This window comes from Diplotaxodon limnothrissa, linkage group LG22, assembly GCF_057381915.1.
Source record: "Diplotaxodon limnothrissa isolate DT_005_m linkage group LG22, D_limnothrissa_male_GT1.1, whole genome shotgun sequence".
Classification (NCBI taxonomy): domain Eukaryota; kingdom Metazoa; phylum Chordata; class Actinopteri; order Cichliformes; family Cichlidae; genus Diplotaxodon; species Diplotaxodon limnothrissa.
In genome coordinates, this window is record NC_140616.1 from 16873232 (window position 1) to 16894378 (window position 21147).

The 21147-nt window shown below is 42.9% G+C and overlaps 1 protein-coding gene across 2 annotated transcripts in view; it reads left to right on the forward strand.

Annotated features, from left to right (window-relative positions):
* Positions 1–13486: 13486 nt before the first annotated feature.
* jarid2b (jumonji and AT-rich interaction domain containing 2b) overlaps positions 13487–21147 on the forward strand; it is a 105139-nt gene continuing 97478 nt past the window's right edge. For both annotated transcript variants that reach the window (XM_085346878.1, XM_085346879.1), the window contains exon 1: positions 13487–14106. In XM_085346878.1, the coding sequence (XP_085203004.1) occupies positions 14062–14106 (45 nt within the window). In that variant the 5' untranslated portion in view covers positions 13487–14061. The remainder of the gene's footprint in view (positions 14107–21147) is intronic.

The window sequence follows — 21147 nt, forward strand, 5'->3', positions numbered from 1 at the left end:
CCAATATGTGGCTGATTGTTTAAATATCACCCAAAAATGAAGCTCTGGTCATCATCATCATCATCATGTTCAACACGTGCACACAATCGGGGGAAACTCAAGGTTCGGTGTCTTGCCCGTATGCAGGCTACAGGAGCTCGGGATCGAATCATTGACCTGTAGACCACCCGCTCTACCTCCTAAGCCACAGCCGCCAAACTTTCTGCTTCTCTTACACATAAATTATACTTCTGCGTCAGATCTACACCATAACCGAAACCCCATTTTTAACCCCTAGCATCGGTGGCAGGGTTCATTATTCACACTGTCACTGAAGATAGGTTCTAATAATTGGGGCTTCCCAGCTCAAAGTCCACATGAAACCGGATCGTGCTGACGTGGTAACGGCATAGCTAATATCTCAGTGCATTTTAGTGAGTGTCGCATGTGTGGCTTTTGCACATTCTCTCCAAGCAGGGTCCTCGAGTGTAACAGCATGGAGTCTTTTCAAAAGCGACAGCACGTCTGAAGCAGACGATCTGTTGCTGTGTTGCTACAGATGAGGAAAGGAGAACTGTGAAAAGTATCCCAGCCAGATTCCCCTGAAACTGTCGGAAGTTCATGTGTGAAAACTGTGTGAATGTTTTCTCTGCATCTTCCTTTCTTTATGTGAAGATTTCATATCTCTCCTTGTAGAGATGTTATTTTAAAGTTCCCTGCCTTCTTTGTCTCCTGTGTTTGTTGACCTCCTCATTTTTGAATGTTTCTACCTGTGCCTCCGATTTAGTCCTTATATGTCTAATCCTGCATCTTTGCATGTTTCTTCTAAGTTTATCCACTTGATCTCTTTTCTCTCTGTGTATTTCTCGGTGTGATTCTGCGTGGTTTCATCTTCCACTATGTGGTTGACCTGTTGGATTTTTATCTGGCTTGCTTCACTGGACCTTATGTTGTTGGACTTAACCTTTGTTGGAGTGTGTCGGAGAGTTGCTATCAACGTTTGTTTTTCTACAATTTACCTGTTTTCATCCAGCATTCTTTTCTACTATGCTGCTTTTGGGTCTTTATCCCACTTTTAATTTTAATTTTTATGTTTATTTAAGCGTTATCTGACAGTATGTTTGCACTAAGTACCGCAGCAATTTCCTAAGCGTCGTAAACCTGCTCAACATTTGGCAATAAAACCCTTTCTGATTCTGATTCTAAACTATGGGCTTAAACTTACCATTGCACCTGATAACAATATGACAGTTTGCCTCTCGTTTTCAGCTTTTAGTTATCTGCCCCAGGCAGATGCAAACAAGTTGGTTAAACTGAAGCTTGGCTTAAAACACCTAAAGCTCGGGCTTGTGTGTCAGATAAACACACCATGCTTATTTGTGCATCTATTGAAAAATTATTTGCCACAATAAAAAAAAAAGTGGCAAACCAAACTAATCAGTCCCTAGCAGATTTTGAGCATATCTGTGAGGGCCAGTCCTCTCACCCACTGCAGCCTTCCTGCAAACCTGAGCCTGTCCCCCTGCTGCTACTGGCATGCGTGCTGCTAACCTGTAAACAATTCATGAGGGCTCTCTCCATATTTCATGGGGCGAAAATGGATGCTTCATGTCAGGAGTGAGCAAGAGTGGAAAGGGAGAGCGACAAAGCAAATAGACTGAGCGAGAGACCGATGACAAGAAGTATGACAAAGAAATGAGATGGGAGAGAAGAATAAAATAGGATGAGGGAGGGGAAAGGACAGAGAGAAAGGGAATTGAATCTGCACAATCTGTGCAGCGGATTCCCTCAGAGCTCATCTCATATCTCTCTACAATTAACATCCATTTCACCTCATTCATTCACCGGGCTACTCTTGACTGTACGTGCGGCTTCCTTTGCTCGCCGACGCTAGCCAAGCGCAGGTGATAGGGCAGGGGATAACAGGATGAAACAAAGGCCAAGAAAGGAGGAAGAAAGAGAAGAAGAAAGGCAGATGGAGAAGGAGAGAGACAAACGCACATTCACTCGGCTCGGCTAATGAATGCGGCGGGTGGCGGCTCCTCCGCAGGGAGCTGCCCTCATAACTGACAGGGCCTGGCTGGGTGTAGTAATTGAAAGTAATGATAATTAATATCATCGGCATAATCACCATTCGTTATTACAGGGAGGATGTTTATGACTTCCTCTGAACGGGAGAAATAAAGCATAGTGTGTTCAAAAGAAGGGAATCTCATTAACCTTTTAGCAATCCTAATCTTGTTTAATATCAAAACGGGAAAAGTGATAACTGTTTTGCAGGAGAGGCACGGTTATTAAAGATTTTTTTAAAAATGAAGAGAAGCAATAAAACATATTCATATTCTGCTACTTTTCCTTTCCATCGAACTGGGAATTGATGTTAAATCTGGATAAATTGGATTTGATGTCATGGATAACAAGCTGGGATTAACAAACACACACACACATACAAGACTGCTCCTGCATCAATGGGATCAGCATTTTCAGTTATAGGCACCCACAACAATCAAAGAGAAGTGCAGTTGAGAGGGAAATTATGGTAGTCAAATGTAGGAGATAAGCAGAGGACTATGACCAGGAACAAAGTCGGTCTTTAGTTTATGGCGGTTTCAAGTTGGTGACGTATCAGGAGGTGAAAGGAGAATGTCATAATAAACGAATGCGAATCACGAACATCACTTTACTTGTTTGAGTACGACGTGCGATGTATCACCAAGTGAAACATACTGGAAGATTAGTAATATCATGAGTGAAATATGATTGTGCTCAAATTGAGCAATCAGGCCAGCTCCACTCCGACGCGCTGCATTTTTCACAGAACACGAGGAAAGAAACTGAATTATGAAGGAGAAGATGTCACTCAGAGGGGACAAGCTTCAACCAAGCATGCAAGGGGGAAAAATCCTTTTCTCCCTCATGCACCCTATTAAAAAACAACACCCTATAGTTATTCAGTTAGTTCAAGTACAATTACATGCCTTTCAATTGCAAATCAGAGCAGAGCTGTGAATCCAAATAGACAATCAAGTAAGGTCGCTTCCAAAAACACAGGCCGACGTTAAGCCAACTGCAGCCTATTAGGGAAGGGACATATGTAGGTAAATTACAGCGTGCACCCAGGGGATATGCAAATCTGCAGGACCTCCCGCATGACTTACCTTCTTTCTTTCTTTTTTTTATCATGCAAGCCATGTCGGTGTGATAAGCCTCGTAAGAGAAAGCACAGGGAGTGTGGGCCAGTGAATGCCTCCCTTTTGTGATGAGGTTATCAAATGCTTTCCTAATAGCCAACAGCCCAACTTTGCCCGTGTGAAAGGATTAAGGAGAATTGTTCTTATAACAGCAGCTGAATTTTTACAACTTTAACACAGCCGCTGTGAACGTTAGGAAGAAGGCGAAGAGCCGTTTCACTGTGTGTCTTTTTTAGAGACCAGACCTCTCGACGTTTTCCATCTTTGCCCGTTAACAGTTTGGTAGCTTTTTCTGCACTCCTCTCTTGCACTTTTGAGTGAAACCTCTGCCTCTAATAGCAGCCGCTGGTGCAAAGGGTGCTTTGAGTAATTAGATATGGATTCGTATTGATTTGCCATGATTGGTGGGATAAAGGGAAAACTCACAAGTAGCAGCTTTCCACACTCCTGTTTTCTTTTTGTTTGGTCTTCTTTGTGTTTTTCCTGCACTACCTCTCCTTAATGGCCTCGATTTTCAACATCTCTGTCCTCGCCCAAACCCCTCTCCGTCTCTTTCTATCTCTCTGTCTTTCATTCTCGCCCAAGCTCTCACAATCTCTTTCTCGCTCCCTCCTGGACCACCCAGAAAGCTGTCTATGTGTGCTCCAGCTGTTCCCCTGCTGTGGCTTGAGTTTGTGTTACTTTGTTTCCGCGTGGTTACGATTGAGGAACCCCCCCCCACTCACGCACGCACACCCTGCTCCCTCCACACCTCAACCCATCTAACCCCCCCTGTACTGTTCTGCCCCACATCTTTTCCCCTTTCCCTGCTCATGCCCTAAAAGAATCGGAGAAGGATGGCTTTTGTATCAAGTGCAGGTGTCCTGGGTGGGTGAAAAGGGCCGCCGAGGCTATGGCTGCCTACCGTCAGGGGGTGAGTTTATTCAGCCTGGGATCCCCCACCTGTGGCAGGTCTTGACCCACATGAGTCAGCCAGTTATTCACTGCAAAAAAAAAAAACCTTTGTGGCTGAATGCTATTATTAAAGCCGTTATTCTCTGTGTCGCCACATACACACAAGAGACCTGGCAATGCTGCAGAGCTGCTTGTTCCTCATGAGCGATTCATGGTTAGCTACTCATCCACGCTGCACACCAGTCTAGACTGGTTTGAGGTGAGAAAAAGGGAACAAAACTGTTGAATGATCGTAAAGAGAATGAGGAAACTGGACTGACAGTAGACTACACCATTTACAATTGTGTGAAAAAGAGGTTTTTGTTCTTTTTAAACAGGACTCTGTGCAAGTGCTCTCTATGATTCTTTCATGATTCGTTCAAAATAATTTGAAGCAATCGTTTTCTGTTTAAGTTTTTCAGTTTCTTACATCATCATTTACAGTGTTGCTTCATTTCAATGAGGTTTTGCATTCATTCATGCACTGCTCTCTAAAGTTCTTGCCACAGCATGAGGCCTGGCCTATTCCTGTTGCATTGCAGCACCTTGATTTTTCTCTTTTCTGGCCATTTGTTGCAGATTTGATGCTGTGCCCAGAATCATTGCCCTGTTGCATGACCCCATTTTAGCCAGGCTTTGGCTGTTAGACAGATGGCCTCATACCTGACTCTAGAATACTTTGGAATACAGCGGAGCTCATGGTCGACTCAACAACTGCAAGTTGTCCAGGTCCTGGGGCTGCAAACCAAGAACTATCAAGCTGGGTGGGTTAACTGCTTTAATCTGGATGAATATCATAAAGTTCCAAATGATTCTTATGAAACTGGTTTGAAATGAGCAAAATCTAGCAGGTTCTGTGATGTTGGAGTAAATCACAAGAATCTTGTCCATGTCCTGTTGGACTCTTCCTTTATTTTCAGGTTTGGTCAGGTTTAGAAAAAGATTGAGGCAAGTTATTTACATTTCATGAATGAATACCAAGGTAAAATAAATGATAAGACTCCTGATGATTAGTAGGCACTATTATTTTGTCAGTTAATAATTTGACAGTTACATAACTCTTTGCGTAGTTTTGTTAATAATGTAATATTTGATCTAACCACCATAGGAAATTTCCAGGCAAAAAGGTTTTTAAAAAAGACCCCGTTGACATCTATTTTTTCTTAATGCCTGCAGTTTAAACAGTGAGACTTATCTTGGATTGCAGTTGCCAGGTGAGCTTGGGAAGATTTGCCTCATTAGTAAAACACAACAGCAGCCTTGGGGGCAGAAATAGGGGCAGGTCATCCCTTGGCTCTGATCTTCACACAGTTTTGCATTTAGCTTCCAGATGGGTCAATGCAGGGCACAGTGAAGAGCGTGCTGATTTTAGTTACATGCCCCCAGGACAACTCCACCGTGGAGCCTGAGGGCGTGGATCTTCGTCCTGTTGATCCTGCCATATACCACACTAAAGCTCAGGAAGTGAGATGTTCAGTGTGTGCATCGCATCAGAAAGAACCACTGCCAAAGGGGGTTTTGTGTACCTTTCACATCTAGATTGTAGCTAAAGTTCAGTCAAGTCTGTGTCTTCCTCTGTCTCATCCTCACCATTGTGCTCATATTTGACAAACCTGATATGAGTCTACACAATTTGTCAGTGCATGTTTTGTTCCAGCAAGGGATTTCTCATGCTGAAGGTGTCCAATTATCCACGGTAGTAGAGTGGGGACTGTCAAGTCCCTTCAGAAGGGGCGATGTGTGTTGGAGGGGTGGTTGAAAAATAAATAGTTTGTGATCCCAAGGAGTCCCTTAACAGCGGAGAGGGAGTGGTAAGAGGTGGCTATGGAGAAGGTTAACCTCAATTTAATGAGTGTGCTTGTAAGATTCAAATTTCGGCACGAGTAATTTGAAGATTGCACAACCCTCCTCTCTGTCTGTTGTATCACTGGACCTTGAAAAAGAAGAAAACTTAAAAAATAAATAAATAAATCTGCCATTAAGCACAAACAAATTTTCCTGAATACTGAACAATAATCTAAGAAAATACTGAATTTAACACTGACTTTTAAAGATTGACGTCTTTAGCCATATCCGGGTCCAAATTCTCCTTGGATTCCCAAACATCAAGAAAACACCAAGGCACCATCGAGAGCTGAAATTATTTCAGCTCCAATCAAACAATCAGTCTGTCTGTTCTCACGTTTTACTATCAAGTTTATCATTGAAAAAGAGGACTTAGAAGGGTTAGCAGCAACAGATGTTAGCAGGAAGTTAGCAAGCTAGTTTCCACCTAAAGATCATGAACCATGTTCTGACTGCAGTGTTTCTAAAACGCATACAGCTCTGCTATAACTTTGGACTTAAACAAAGACATAAAACTAAATAGCACTGATGTTTGGAGGGCTAGAGAAGTGGAGTTATTTGGGAATATAGTCTGGTGGCTAGCTATAGAGCAAAAGTTAAGCTACATTAGCATAGGAAAGATGCAGGACAAGGGTTAAATTGTTCTCAGTATAAGTTTGTGTTGAGAGTAACTGATTTGGCAGAGACAAATGTATGGAAGCTTGTTTCTGCGACTGAAAAGAAGTCAAAATTTCAAGTTAATATCTGAAATCAACACGTTATACATCTCAAAACTTTTAAGTATCTTTAAATTTTGAGTTATAGCTGAATAATTCAAAATTTTGACATCGTTTACACAAAATGATGAATTAGTACGTTAAAATTCTGAGACACTAACCTGAAATTTTGACTTACAGATGGAAAAATAAGTTTTCTTCAGTGGCAGAAACAAGTTTCAATACAAACGTCATCACCTGGCAAAAGGAAGACTTTGAAAATGGACCAAACTTCAGCTGAGAGAACGTCTGAGATGATATTTCCATAACACGAGGTTAGTCATTAATATGTGGTTTCATGGTTTCGATTATTTGCTATGAAAAAGCTTAATGTTCACAGAGAAATATTAGCTGCCCTGAGAGTCGTTCTTTTCTGAAGCATTCGAATATCTTATTTAAATAAAACAAAACACAAAACATTACAACTCATCAAAAAAGCAACAGCCTCAGCACGGTAGACGCCTGGACTGGAAACGGGGCCAATAATGTCATCACTTAACAAGCACTTGTTCAGCTTCACATTTCCAATGAAATGCAAGTTTAATTCAAGGTCAAGGTCTCAAAGATTTTATTTTGAGCTTAAATTAAAGATCTAAATTAAGGAAAAAGTTCTCACGTTTATTCCTGACTAGAAACACGAATACTGGGTTGAGAACATGTAGTTCCTGTGTTTTTCTAATAAAAATTAGTCTTTCTCTACCAGCACAACAGCCATTCACATCATCCTTTGTTAACTCAGAAAAACTCTAGAAACCAATTTTGTATTGGAAACAGGCTTCAATAAACTTACAGCGCCGGCAGAATTTGTTCCACTTGTTAAGATCTTATTGACTCCTGCTCCTGTTTATGATTATCAGACACACTGACAAACAGGCCTCCTGTATCCTGTTTAAAAAATATTACCGGTAACAAAAAGAATTCAGATGTCTTGCCATTAGTCGTAAATACTTATATATTATCATATGAAATCTTTTTGTTGTCTCCTTTCTCCTTATTCCTTATTCTTCTCTTCCTCTTTTTCTTTTACATGCGCTATTCAATATCCCCGGTGCTCGTATTACTTAGAGATTCAATACCCTGTGTGAAAAGCAGAGGACCGTATAAGCCATCCATGAGTTTACTGCTTCCTCAGACACCCTGCCAGCCCTGACACTTGCTTGTAGCTGCCCCACGCTATCACACACAGCTAGATAACTCCGGCCCTCCTTACATACATATCTCCTCCTTTTCAACTTCCAGGAACTTTTGACCATAAGATTAAAATCTAGCTCCATTTGAGATGTTTTAGCCATTCTGGCAAGCCCACTAATATCTACTTAAAGACAGAGATAGATTAACGAGGATTTGAGCCGCTTGATCCGGCGCCAGAACGAAACTATTGCTTTTAAAGATTAAGCAAGTTCAGAGGAACCGAGGAGAGATGAAAACATCAAGATGTCGTCAAACTGATCCCAAAGGGATCTTCGAGCTATTTTAGCGCTGAACAAAACAAAAGGTGACATGGCTCTTTCTTTTTTTCCCATTTCAGTACATCTCCCTTTATTTTTCAGCAGATGTGATTACAAGGATTTTTTTTTCCTCTCTTTTATTTGAAAGGAAACTCCTTTGGGTTTATTTCCATAGTGTGCGATATTTAACCATTCAATCTTTCAACATTAATTTGGGATTTGTTGCCCCCACGCCACCCTCCCTCCCTGCATCTCACACACACACGCACACACACAAACACACCCAGACTCCCCCTCTTCTTGGCTATCGGACATCAATCTAGCCAGCACCGTCTGCTAAGCCTCACTGGGCAATTAACCACATTGAGAGTGAAAGCTCTAATCAATCCCTGGCCTTCTCTATCACACACGTATACACAAGTAAACACACACAAAACATATACAACTGTCTTTGCCATATATATTTTTGGGGGTGTTTTTTTTAAATAGTTTTTACACATTTGATTTTGTTCTGCTTTGTTTTGTGATGTGATTCAGGATTTTTTTTTTATTGGCTGCAAAACAGGAACTTGGTGTAAACCTGTTTTTAACTGACTCATGCGAGTTTAAATCTTTAAAGTCTCTGTGCAATTAAGAGAACACGCAAACTGATAATGCTATCCCTGGTACCTTTTTTGCATTTAGTTTTAAAAACAGATTCTTCAGCTAAGTCTGGCTAGAAGAAGCTTCACAGATGAGTTATTTATAACATACCATGATAACATATCATCTCACAAAGCTGGGGGTAAGGGATAGGATAAGTATAAGCCATAAGGCTTCAGCCTATTCCTTTTTCGGTTTCTGTTTTAGTACTTTTATGTAAAATTATAATCTGTTGTTGTTGTTGTTGACTGAAATAAATTTCAATTCAATTCAATTCAAAGCTCAGACTGGTCTCTTGAACATAGATTACAGAGCACCTCTTGGTGTATGACGTTACCACATCAATATAGACCAAAATCTCTGAGCATTGTTTCTGGCACCTTGATGAATCTGTGCCATTAGGAATTAAAGCAGTTCTGAAGGCAAAAGAGCGAAAGTGTCCATATAGTTCAGTTAGTTTTTATTTTGTCTTAATTTCTATGAAATAGTTCAAATGTTTTACATCTAGTTTTAGTTTTAAAGTTTCATTTTTGTTAACTATAGCAACAATTGTGCTGCAGATGCTTTCATGCACTCAGACCACTAGTGTTTAACATATCTGTGCTATGAGCACACCCACGACACATTTTACCGAACTTCCCAGTTATGATATATAAATATATACATTTGAAATATTGTGCAAACAAGAAGATTTGAAAACCGCATATTACAGGTCTGCACATAGGGGAAAAAAATCAGGCTAAAAATGTCTAGAGAAGAGCCTGCAACCCTTCTGCCCGTGGGCTAAATGTGAACTGTGAGGTCGACCGCTGCGAAATTCAGGCATCCTTCCTCAGCTTGTCTTATTGATTCATGTGGGCCTAAATGTCAGCACCAGCAGGGCAGAAGACCCCGATAACCCCCCCTCCGGAGAGTGCAGGTGACGGGGGGGGGCTAAAGGCAGCTTACATAGTCTTGTCTCAAAATAGCATTCATGTCCATGACGCTGTAGACATGATTGATTAGGCAAAACGTGATTTTAAACGCATATAAAATAAAAGTGCACATGATCAGCAGCTACTATTATCCCTTCTATCCACATATTCCTATCAGCAGAACTGGAATAGGGGTCGAGACTGAAAGGTGGGGGGAATACATAAATATCATGTCATCTACAAACCATGCTTAGAATTATTGATCCGTGGACTATTGATTTGGCGTCTTTGTTCGTGCATTTGAGGGTAAGTTCGGCGCTTTGATCATTTGGTGCGTTACGCTGAATCTACATCAAACAGAGGACAGGAATCAATAGCTCCTCCCCATTACATGAATGATAATGAAATCAGCATGATCATTTGGATGCTGGTGATTGTTTATACTTCAGCTTTTACGTGATTTGGGGACATGCTGAATCTTCTTTTAGGATTTCTTACTTGTACGCGTACGTGCAAACACCAGGGCAAAGAGTTGGAAAGTAAAAACATGCCTGTAGTTGTGAATGTAAGTCTAAATGTGTGTGCCACTGTTAACTCTTTGAGTTGTTGTATATCTAACCAACCAAACCCAGTAACGCATGCAGTATGTGTACTGGGATGGACCTGGGTCTAATTCTGGAGGCGAGCTTGAGGAGAACAGGCATTCAAAGACTAATAAATAATCACCCGCAGATGAAAGGGCTCACATCTCAATACATTAACTTGCATGTGCTGTCTGCTTTGATAATGCTGAACTATGAGGTTAATTGCTAGGTTTAACTAAAGCAACACTTTCTGCTGACATTTGCCTGCATGTTCAAACCCCACCCAGTTTACTATCTGACTTGTGCCAGAGAGCCCACGCAGATATGTCCTAATACGTAATTTGGGTGCAGGCAAATAAGATAGATATCACCAACTGTAACTTTCACAAGTGGTAGAGGTGGCTCCCATACTAGTAGCTCAGTTAGAGAATCAGACTCAATTGTACTTTGAGTCAGTGCCAACTTGTTACTCAAGCTGCAGCAGTGGCTTATGGGAAACACTAAAGACTGTATATAAAAGATGGACATAGCCACCGGGACTTTGCCATACCTCTTTTTGACGCTTCAGTGGTGTAGCTGTTGCCATGTGGTTCTCTGAAGCCAGAAGTTACCATATTTGGATCAGAAGTGTTAGCGCATGGTTGCTAACTTGGAACAAACCTGGATCCGTAAAATGGATCAGTAAAACATACAAGCATGGCGTGCATAGACTCACCAGCCACTTCATTAACAAGTGCTTGTTAATGCAAATATCTAATGAGGCAATCACATGGCAGCAACTCAGTGCATCTGAGCATGTAGACATGGTCAACATGACTTGTTGATTTAAGTGATTTTGAACGTGGCATGGCTGTTGAAGCCAGATGGGGTGGTCTGACTAACTCAGAAAACGCTGATCTGCTCGGATTTTCCCATGCAACCATCTCTAGGGTTTAAAGAGAATGGTCCCAAGAAGAGAAAAAAAGCAGACGGAGTACAGCAGCAAAGGACCACAGTGGGTGCCATTCCTCTGAGCTAAGAATAGGAAACTGAGGCAAAAATTCACACAGGGCACGAAAACTGAGTCTCGATTTCTGCCTCAACATTTGAGGTAGGGTCAAGAATGCTGTATACAACATGAAAGCATGGATCCACCGCCTCATATTTCAGGATTTTGTTAGTGGTGGTGTAATAATGGTATAATGGAGACTACTTAGCACCAACTGAGTATCATTTAAACCCACTGATGATGTCCATCCCTTTATGACCACAGTGTACCCATCTTCAGTTGGCTGCTACCAGCAGGTTACCGCATTGTGAGACAAAACTTAAATGATTTCAAACAGGTTTCTTGAACAGGACAATGATTCGCTTTACTCAAGTGGCTGCCACAGTCCCCTTATTGCAGTCCAATAGAGTATCTTTGGAATGTGGTGAACTGGGAGATTCCCATCATGAATGTGCACCTGTGTGATCCTCTCATCTCAGTATGGACCACAATCTCAGAGGAATGTTTCCAGCACCTTATTGAATCTGTGGCACGAAGAGTTAAGGTACTTCTGAAGGTAAAAGGGGCTCCACCAATGTACTAGCAAGGTGTACCTAATGAAGTGGCCAGTGAGAATCTATCAGCATTCAGCTGATAGATTGGTCTTAACTTTAACATGATTTTTTAAGAAAATGCAACATTTTCTTTGTGCCAGGCTGTAACTATGTTTTTTTCTGCTTTAAAACTGACCAATCTAGCATGGTTGTTTATTGGGACCAGCTCTTTTTGTAGTTTTTACCCAAGGTTTCTGCTTGGGTAAAAACAAATTTATTGCAGTTCTTCCACAGAGAGAAATGAATATATGTAGCAAATCTGATTGTAATCCACCCAGTACTTCTTAAGCAGATCACCCCTATGTGCACTTTGAAATACCACCAGCTCATTGTTTATATGTTGACATATTTCAGAGAAAATGTTCATCTGCTGGTTATATAAAAAGGCAAAAAGGAATTAAAAAAGTCTGAAGGATTCATCCTCCAGACCCGGTGGAGCTCTGTAGCAAATTTCAAGGCCATCTATCAATAAGCTTTATGGACAATGCAGTGAATCTCTTGGAGAAAATAAAAAACTGTAGTGGAAATATTTCTTCCATTCTGGTGGCCTAAACACACTTTTCAGTGAACCAGCACTGCTCAGTAACAACTAGTTTAAAAAAGCAGCATCATTATACAGTTAGAGTTCTCTTCGGGTATACCATGGAGACAAAGCTGCATATTCATCTTAATATCCCCTCCCCCTCTACACACACACACACACACACACTACTTTTAACTACCTCTACCTCTGTGGTTCAAACGGAGCAACCATCCCACTCAGTACATTAGAGTAATACCACAGCAAGCCCACTGATACTGAGGGGGATGAGGACATCCAGTCAGCTAACAGTCACTACACAGTGCTTTAAAAAGAATCCAAGAAAGCATATCTGAAAATATATACACACATGCATGCATGTGTATATGTAGTTTTAAAAATATGAAGCTGCTTAATGCATTCAGATCACATCATGCTTTTATTCTTGCTGGTCTGCAAAGTCGCTCTGTGGAACTGCACCAGTGACATCATTACACTGGGCGTGAAACTCTCTTCTCTATAACAATAAGTTTTTCTCAGTTGAAAAGTTCCTAAAAGTATAGCATCTCCCACCATTCAGGTCGAGCTTTAATGTTTAACCACGTGCTCTGAGGTTGTGTGGTTGTGGTGTGGGAGTGGAGGGGGGCAGTCATTCGCATTCAAATTCGCGTTAGGGAACCCTCACTTTTTCTTTTTGTCCCCTAACAACTTCTTAGTGGAAATGTTAAATCCCATTAAAACTGCAGCATAAAACTAACTGTCTTAACATCAAAACCAAGACACAAGAGTTTTGTTTTTTTTTTTAAAGAAGAAGATAAACTTTATTGTGACCACTGGTGTTTCCTCGAAATGACCTTAGCAAGCTATTGCTGCATAGGACTTTAAACGCGCCATGTAGTGCAGGATTACTAGAAAAAAAAATGCTTGTTACGATTACCACAAACACACCATAAATCCGTAAAAGAACACGGTATAGGCTTATCTAGCAGGGCTACGTGCTCGGGGTTGTCTCTCGAGAATTTTTTAAAGTTGCCGCTGATGGTGGCGGTGTTGTGCGAGGAGGCGGAGGCAGTGAAAGAAAGGAGCTGCTCTCGGTAAGCACAGCAGTGCCGCTGGATCTGTCGACGACCTCAGGCTCCAGTCCCCAGTCCCCCTCCAAAAGAAAGGGAAAAAAAGGAAAGCGACGTGACACCTAACGTTTTATTTTGTAATTTTATTTATTTCTCGATGTCTCGTCGCCTCAAACAAGATGTAACTTTTCTGACATCACCACAGCTACATTCATGCATTTGAAAGGAGCCGGGAGCGAGTGCGCAGAGACGAGAAGCCGAGCTGTCGGAGCGAATGGAACTTATTGTTGTGCATTTGTTTTGACTATGTTATCCCCAAGTGAGTTTGGCTTCAGTCCGTCTCTGTTCGTCGTCGACTCTTGAATATATATATTTATATATATACATCTGTATATATAGATATATATATTTCCGGGGGATTTAATCCGAATTCTTCAAACGGGGAAACACCGAAGGAGGATTCTGCAAAGCCAGCAAGCTTTTCCTTACAGAGCCGGGGATTTAAATCGTCCTTTGGAGCTCCGGGAGAAGCGATAGTCAAAGAAAGAAATTCATGTGGCCATTCTCTCTATAGCCAAACATTTTTGGGGGATTGCATAATGAGCAAGGAACGACCTAAGAGGAATATCATCCAAAAGAAATATGTAAGTGAACGCTGGTATTTTTATTATTATTATTATTGCCAGAAATGCTCACTGATATCGGCTCTATTCAAGTTTGCCTTTGCTCGCCTCGATGAAAACGCATAAACTTTCCATCACGGGCTGGTGAAGGTTACCATCATGCAGCCTGGGCTCCATTTGGGTCAAATATCCTCCAAAATGTAACGCCTTTAAGTTGCCTCGACGTGTTAACAATAACATGTCTTCTTCTTTCCTTTTTTAATTTAAAGAGACAGCAATGTTTATTCAACGTCTGCTGCAGCGTTTCTTCGACACCGACCATGTTTTAGGCTATTTGAACATCGGGTGCTTTAGTGGTGCTGGTTGTAGCAGTGAAGGGGCATTGCTTCGCTTATTTTGGCCGGTTTAAACCCGTGATTTTGTGCATAGCATGCTTCGGCTGTGCTACAAGGCCCCTAAAAGGTTTTAAATTAAAAGACTTGGCAAACAGTTTCCCAGAATACGCTTTTGTTCGCTAGCCGTTTCTTGCTACTCAGAGTCGTGAAGACGAGCCTGTCGGCCATGGCTCGGCTATTGCGACTTCATTTCGTCCCATGCTGAGCATTTCGGAATATATGGCTTACTATAACCCGTCCTCATGCTCGAGTCTATGGGTGGCTAAGTGTTACAGTCCTGGCGCAGGGTGTATATATATCTCTGTGTGTGTGTGTGTGTGTGTGTGTGTGTTTTTGGCGTGGGGCTGACAAACCGACATGTTTCGCGGACTGTTGTGGCTCTTTAATTTTCTCCGTGCAGCAGGAAAAAGGGGGTCATGCGATTAGGCATTTTCATTCAATTTCCACCTCTCGAAACGCTGCGGGCACACTCCTGGGTTTGTTTGTTTGCTACACGCCTGCCCTCGGCTTTTACCGCCGTTGTACAAGTCAAGTCCAGCGCCGGTGTCGGCGATTTTGGCAGGTCTTCGTGTGACCTCTGAGAAGGAGCAGATATTGCAGCAGCTCGCTGAGGGGATAACTCCATTTCTCTCTCTCTCTCTCTCTCCTTTGCTATACTACGGGAGGTGTTGGGAGAGGCGATAGCTAACTAGCCTTTAGGTCCTCCTCGGCTGCTTAATTCGGTTTAACGCTACACTACTTGGTGGACATGTTTGAGACAAGTGTTTCTAAGCGGTTCCATCTTTTTAAAGAGACTGTGTTCAGTCGCATTGCAGAGGTTCATGTATGAAGCGACCATTTTCTCCCTCTCTCTCTCTGTGTGTGTCCCTGCAAGTAACACTGGTGAATTTTGTAGAGGAGGAAGGGGCTGTGAAACCAGGAGCTAGTCCAGCTCGGCCCTGGCTTTAATTACAGTCTCGCTATAGCGGTCCATCTGCGTGACCTAAACAAAGACTTTAATCTCGCAGTGTGCTTGTACTTTAGCCACCATCATTTATTTATTTTTAAATTATGACTGCCCCCCCCCCCCCCCCCAAAAAAAAATATATATACTTTATTTTTTTGCACTTCGTTGATGTATAGATTGTTGCTGTGCGCCCACCGGACACATTGTTGCCTTTATTTGCACGAGGCACGAGGCATCTCACGTGCGCTAATGCTCGACTGACTGAAATCAGCAGAGCTAAACACACCCCCCTCCCTCCAAAACCCATCCTCACTTAAACGCCATGTGGACTACACCTATAAAAGTGTGCACTTCTTCTATAATTTATTGTTAGTTAGTTATTTTTTGGAGCAGGGTGCGTTCAAAATCATAGTCTCAAAAAGTGTTGCAAAGGGCCAAACCGAGCAACAGGTCTGTGTGAACAATTGGGGGGTCTGCGTCCGTGCATTTGCTCGTGAGCTTTTTGTTTGCCCCGCAACAAGTGCAGAGAATTATTAAGGACACTTTGGTTGCTTGGTTTTTGTTTATTTTTTATTTTTTTAGGGTATCCCCTTGTGTCCTATGAATAAGTGTTGGAAAAGTAGGGCATTATGTTACTGACCCATCACTGATAAATTATTGTTGCTGGCATCAACATTGCTGGAAAGCAACATAAAGGAGAGTCATCTTTAGCAAAGACTCAATAAGTGCCGGTTATTCATTGCAGCTCAGGCTTTTTTTTCCTTTTTTTTTTTTGGAACTTCACTACTACGTGAATATTACAGAAATAAAGTGCTCTTTGTCCCCATGGTGAAAATATTATTATTATTATATCAATTATGTTCAGCCACGATGGTGATCTTTCTGACACAATCTTCCTCTGAGCGTGACCGGATAGTTTCAGTTACATTGATGTTAACTGACCATAAATTCTGCTGTGCGCGTGTGTGCACGTTTGTGCTGTAATAGTGGGATGAGTGTTGCAAAGATGACACGTTTTTGATCGGATCCGCTTATGTGTAAGCTTCTCCCTGAACTGAGGAAACAGGATGTGCTGTAGAAATTATGACTAACTGATATAAAAGTCCCCGTCTAAAATTGAGGCATTGCATTGTGGCCAGCCAGTTTCAGGCTTTCTAAAACTGGAAGGGTTTTAAAATAAATAAATAAATAAATTTAGCCTTTTAATAACTCGTTGTAGTATTAGCTCTGGTGACAAAGCATCTGGACTTTGGGATGGGGGCTGCTTGACTGCAGGATGCACATCCCAGTGCTATGTGTGTTTTTGTGTGCATGTGTCTCACATCTGTCATGTGTTTTCTGCAGCTGCAGTCAATGCATAATGTTTGGCCCGAACCAAACTAGGCCCCCAAACGCATTTACAAAAACCTGGAGGAGTCCAGCTCGTCAAGGCCCAGCTCCCCCCCCAATGCTTTGAGACAGGACTCTTGGCCCCTTAGTGAGCCACCCCTCCCCCGGTAATTAGCGTAAGACAATTATACATGCTTGGCTTAACCATTTCCCCCTGAAACATGAGTGCGGGTTGCCACCCTTGCCTTCTGCACCCGATGAACGCCCGCTGTCTGCGAATGACACTGAAGATTCAACGGTCACAAACGATTTCAAAATAGTGAAGTGAGCGAGTTCTTTTGGGAAAAAAAGCAAAACGAAACAATGCAGGGCGATCATCATTTCCCACAGGGATTGCAAACGCCAGTGTGGAGAGAACAAATCCAGAGGACAAGCTCACCTGTCTCCTGCTTTCATGTCAGCGAAGAAAAATCTATTTTTGTAGGTTTATTTTCTTATTTGTTGGCGCCTTCTTGAGCCAGGGGTCAGCTCTGTGTAATGGCTGAGGTATCACTAATGTGTGGCAGACTCGTCCTGTCTAACGAAACATGACACACTGTGTTGGTGTGTGTGTGAGTGTTGTAAGCGAGAGTAGCTGCTCAGTGCAGTCAGGCCATTTTGTGCAGAGTCTGCTCTTCCTGTAGGCCCCAGCAGGGGCTAGGCCTCTGATTCTGTGTGTGTGTGTGTGTGTGTGTGTGTGTGTGTGTGGGACAAGCACAGCTGCTGCAGGGGCCTTTACAAATGTAAAGAGGCTGTCAGTGTTTGTTTCATCAGGCGCACAACTGATGAGGGCCAAGTTGAAAATCCATTGCACTGTGAGTGTGTGCGTCGAGCACGCACAAAAAGAGGAAACAAAAATAGAGAGCATGGCAAGAATGGGGGAGTGCAAAGGCACAGACTCTCCCTCCTCCTTCCTCTCTTTATCCCCCCCCAGTCTTTCGGCCTCGCTCTCTCTCTCTCTCGTTCTTGAGCTGTCCAAATGAAATGTGGGCCTCATGTAGGACCATGAAGAGAGGGTCACAGGGTTGTTTTTTCACCGTGCCTGAGCCTCAGTGCGGTTCATTTAACCTTATGTTTCAATGCAAATTCTCCTTTCATGAGCTCTCTTCTCCTCACGTGTGCAACATGGCAGGGTTCACTTTCCAACCTCTCTGTCACTATGACTACGGGGGCAAAAGCAAAGTGTACCGTGGCAAGAGCGACATTTTACTGCCTGTTTATTTTACTGTTTACTACAGTTGAGTTCCACGCAACCGCTTCTGTGAAGGTGCTTCCCATATATTTTCCACGAACGTGAGGACGGGGGGGTAAGGTGAGGATTGAAATGGCAGCATTTTGGGTGGGATCGAATGAAAAGCAATGGAGGGGGGTTCTTTTAATCTGAAACTATCATTACTCTCCTTTATTGTATTGTTTTGTTTTTACATTCACCGATAGGGGGGCAAAATAAAACCTGGACCTGCTTTTATTGCATTGCCAGGTTGTAACAGCATGGCATAAAAGCAACTGCCAGCAAAATATAAAAGTCCTCATGGAGATTACTGGCAGTTTGCACACAGTGCAAAATGAAGGAAACAAAATCGCGATTTTATGTGCTGCTTGCACTGCGCAGAGAAATCAAAGCCTAAAAAAAAACAAACATACAAAACACAGCCATATGTATCAAGAGCTGAAGTTGGCAGGTATGTGAACATCACCAGGCGTTAGTTAATGTGTCCCCATGCGAACAGTTGTGTGTTGAAGCAGAAGAGAAGAAGCAGCCTTCCCACACTGCAGGCCCAGCCTCACATCCCTTTGGCCTCATCCTTCCTCTCACAGGGCCTGCTAACTTGACAAGCGCTGCCAGAAAGATCTCTGGGAGTGAAGTTGGCTAGCCCAGCCTAATTTTAATCCAATCTTCTTCGTTCCTTTTAGATATTTTTTTTTTTTTTTAAATGTACGTATTTATTAGGTTTGCACTTTAAATGAGAAGGCAGTGTGGCTTTTATGCTTAAATGAAGTCTGCTTTGCCAGTGGAGAGTTTACGGCATCATTATAAAGCGTTCTGTGAGTTGCCGGCTTCAATTTGGATCGGCGAAAGGTGTTCAGCGGCCTTCTAATGCCAAGGTAGCTCGGCTACTTCCTCTAACATAAACCCCTTCGTACCCATTACCTCCCTCTGCCTTCGCTCCCCTTCTTCCCTGCATCCCTTTCCTACTCCATTATGTCACAGGCGCGCAAAGCACAAACTCCTGTTATGCAACACGACCTTTTCTCTTATCAGCTGTTGGCACCGAGCACAATCTCCGGCTCTTTGCTGGCACTGATGCACACACTCACAGACACGCACAGGCAAAGGTCTTTAGGTGTACACCTGCAGTCAGTAGGTGAGATAAACTGGTTTTAAAACCAACCTCGACGCGTTTCGTGGGTATCAGCGGCTCGAGCTATTTGCAAGAGCAGTGAAATAAAACTGGGTGTGACGCTCCTTGTTATACGTGTGTGTGTGTGTGTGTGTGTGTGTGTGTATTTTGGTCAGGTGTAGTGCGCATAAGCCTGCGTAGGTGTGTCTTTTAGGAGGAAACAGTCCAGTAGTTGGACACACTGCAGTAGTGGAGAGCTCATACAGATAGAGGTGTGTGTGTGTGTGACGTACACTACTTGCGTTCCCTCTGTGTGCATCTTCATTTGAGTGATTTATTTCCTCCTGCCCCTCTAGGTTTGGATGGAGATTTTGGGGAGGGGAGTGTGAGACAGCTGGTCAGCCCCCGAGTGGGGGTGGGTGTGTGTGTGTGTGTGTGTGTGTGTGTGTTTGTTTGCCACAGCTTATCCGTTCAGGATCCCCGTGAAGCTGAATCAACACTTTAGCTTTGTCTTTGGTTTGGCCTTGGCCATAAGAAGGCCAGCGAAGGACATTCATCCACAGGAGGATGTAAATTATTATCGGTCATGATATCATCCTCCGAGCTCTGTCAGGTGCCTTCTTTTCACATTACCTACGGTTGCTTTTGTTTCCAGCGCAGCCTTTTTAATCTATGCTCTCTGGAATCACCGAGCCGCTGTCGCTCGCACCGGCATTAGCTTTTAATGACCATCGTGCGCGCCTCTTGACCGATCTGCGCTCACCTTCTCCCCGCTTTTCATCTCGACCGCATCAGTTTAATAAACACTCCTCACATTTTCATCCCGTGGTCAATCCCATCTGATCCCCTATTGTGACTCCCGTCGCCTTTTTAAACATCCAGTGAATTACGCCTCAGGGGAGGATGAAGCAACAAGAGCAGAGGCTCAGTCACTATCGATCCTCCGTTCCTCCCCTTAGCTTTCTGCCTGGAATATCACCGTTTCTCTCGTCGCCCGCACGGCCGCGCGCACGACTTCACGAAATATCTCGGCCGAGCCGGTTCAGATGAGGAAATCCCTGGGCTTCCTTTTTGAATGCAGACGTATCGTGTTTTCTGTAAAGATAGCTGGTTGCACAGTGTCATCAGATACCGCTCCGGGAATCCTGTTCACGCTTACCATGAAGTGTACATTCATAGCTGTTCTTGTTATGCGTTTACAGTCTCGCAAGCTTTCTGCTAAGCACAGTAATCTATGAATCACTCTTTTATGATAGATAGAGCAGCTTGTCTCTTTCTGCTAACAAGCCACTGGTCACACTATTTAGACCCCTCTTTGGCACGGTGCTCACTTGGCTTACACATTGCTCTCTCATTAAATCTTTTTTCCCCTCACTCCAGTGTTTTGTTTTTTGTTTTGTTTTTTGTTTTTAATTTAATTTTTTTTTAAAGTTACATTTATCCCTTTTATTCCCATTGTAGCCATTTGTAGCTCTCAAACGTGCATGGGTCGGTGACCTTCCCTCAGTTAAAGAGCACTCAAATATAACCCATTTATTTATTTATTTTAAATAACCAAGCATTTGGCCTCTCATGAGGGGGAGGCCTTAATTCAGGATGGCAGATCCCTCCCCTCCTAGTCATGTGGCGTAATGAGCCATTGGAGCAGAGTGGCTGGGTGGCCAGTGTTGCTGCTTAATCTCTATTTTTAAGCTCTTGCAGAATTTTTTTTTAACGGGGGTTTACTGGGGTGTGGGGGGGAATATGTAGAGACAGAACAGCGAGTCTAAATCTTGACTTGATCTTTAGAGCAAAATGTCTGCTCACAGAAGAGGTGTTAACTGCATCTGGCCCTCTTCTTGCAACAGTTCAAACAGTATGTAGAGGAGTGGAGCCGAACATGTTTCTGTGCTGAAACGCAGTCTTTGGGGAGGGGAGGGGTCCGTGTTGTGGCTCCTGCTCCTGAGCTGTCGGATGTGCCCGGTTCCCTTGTCAGCGCGGATGTGCGAGAACAGGAGGGATGAGGAAGGTA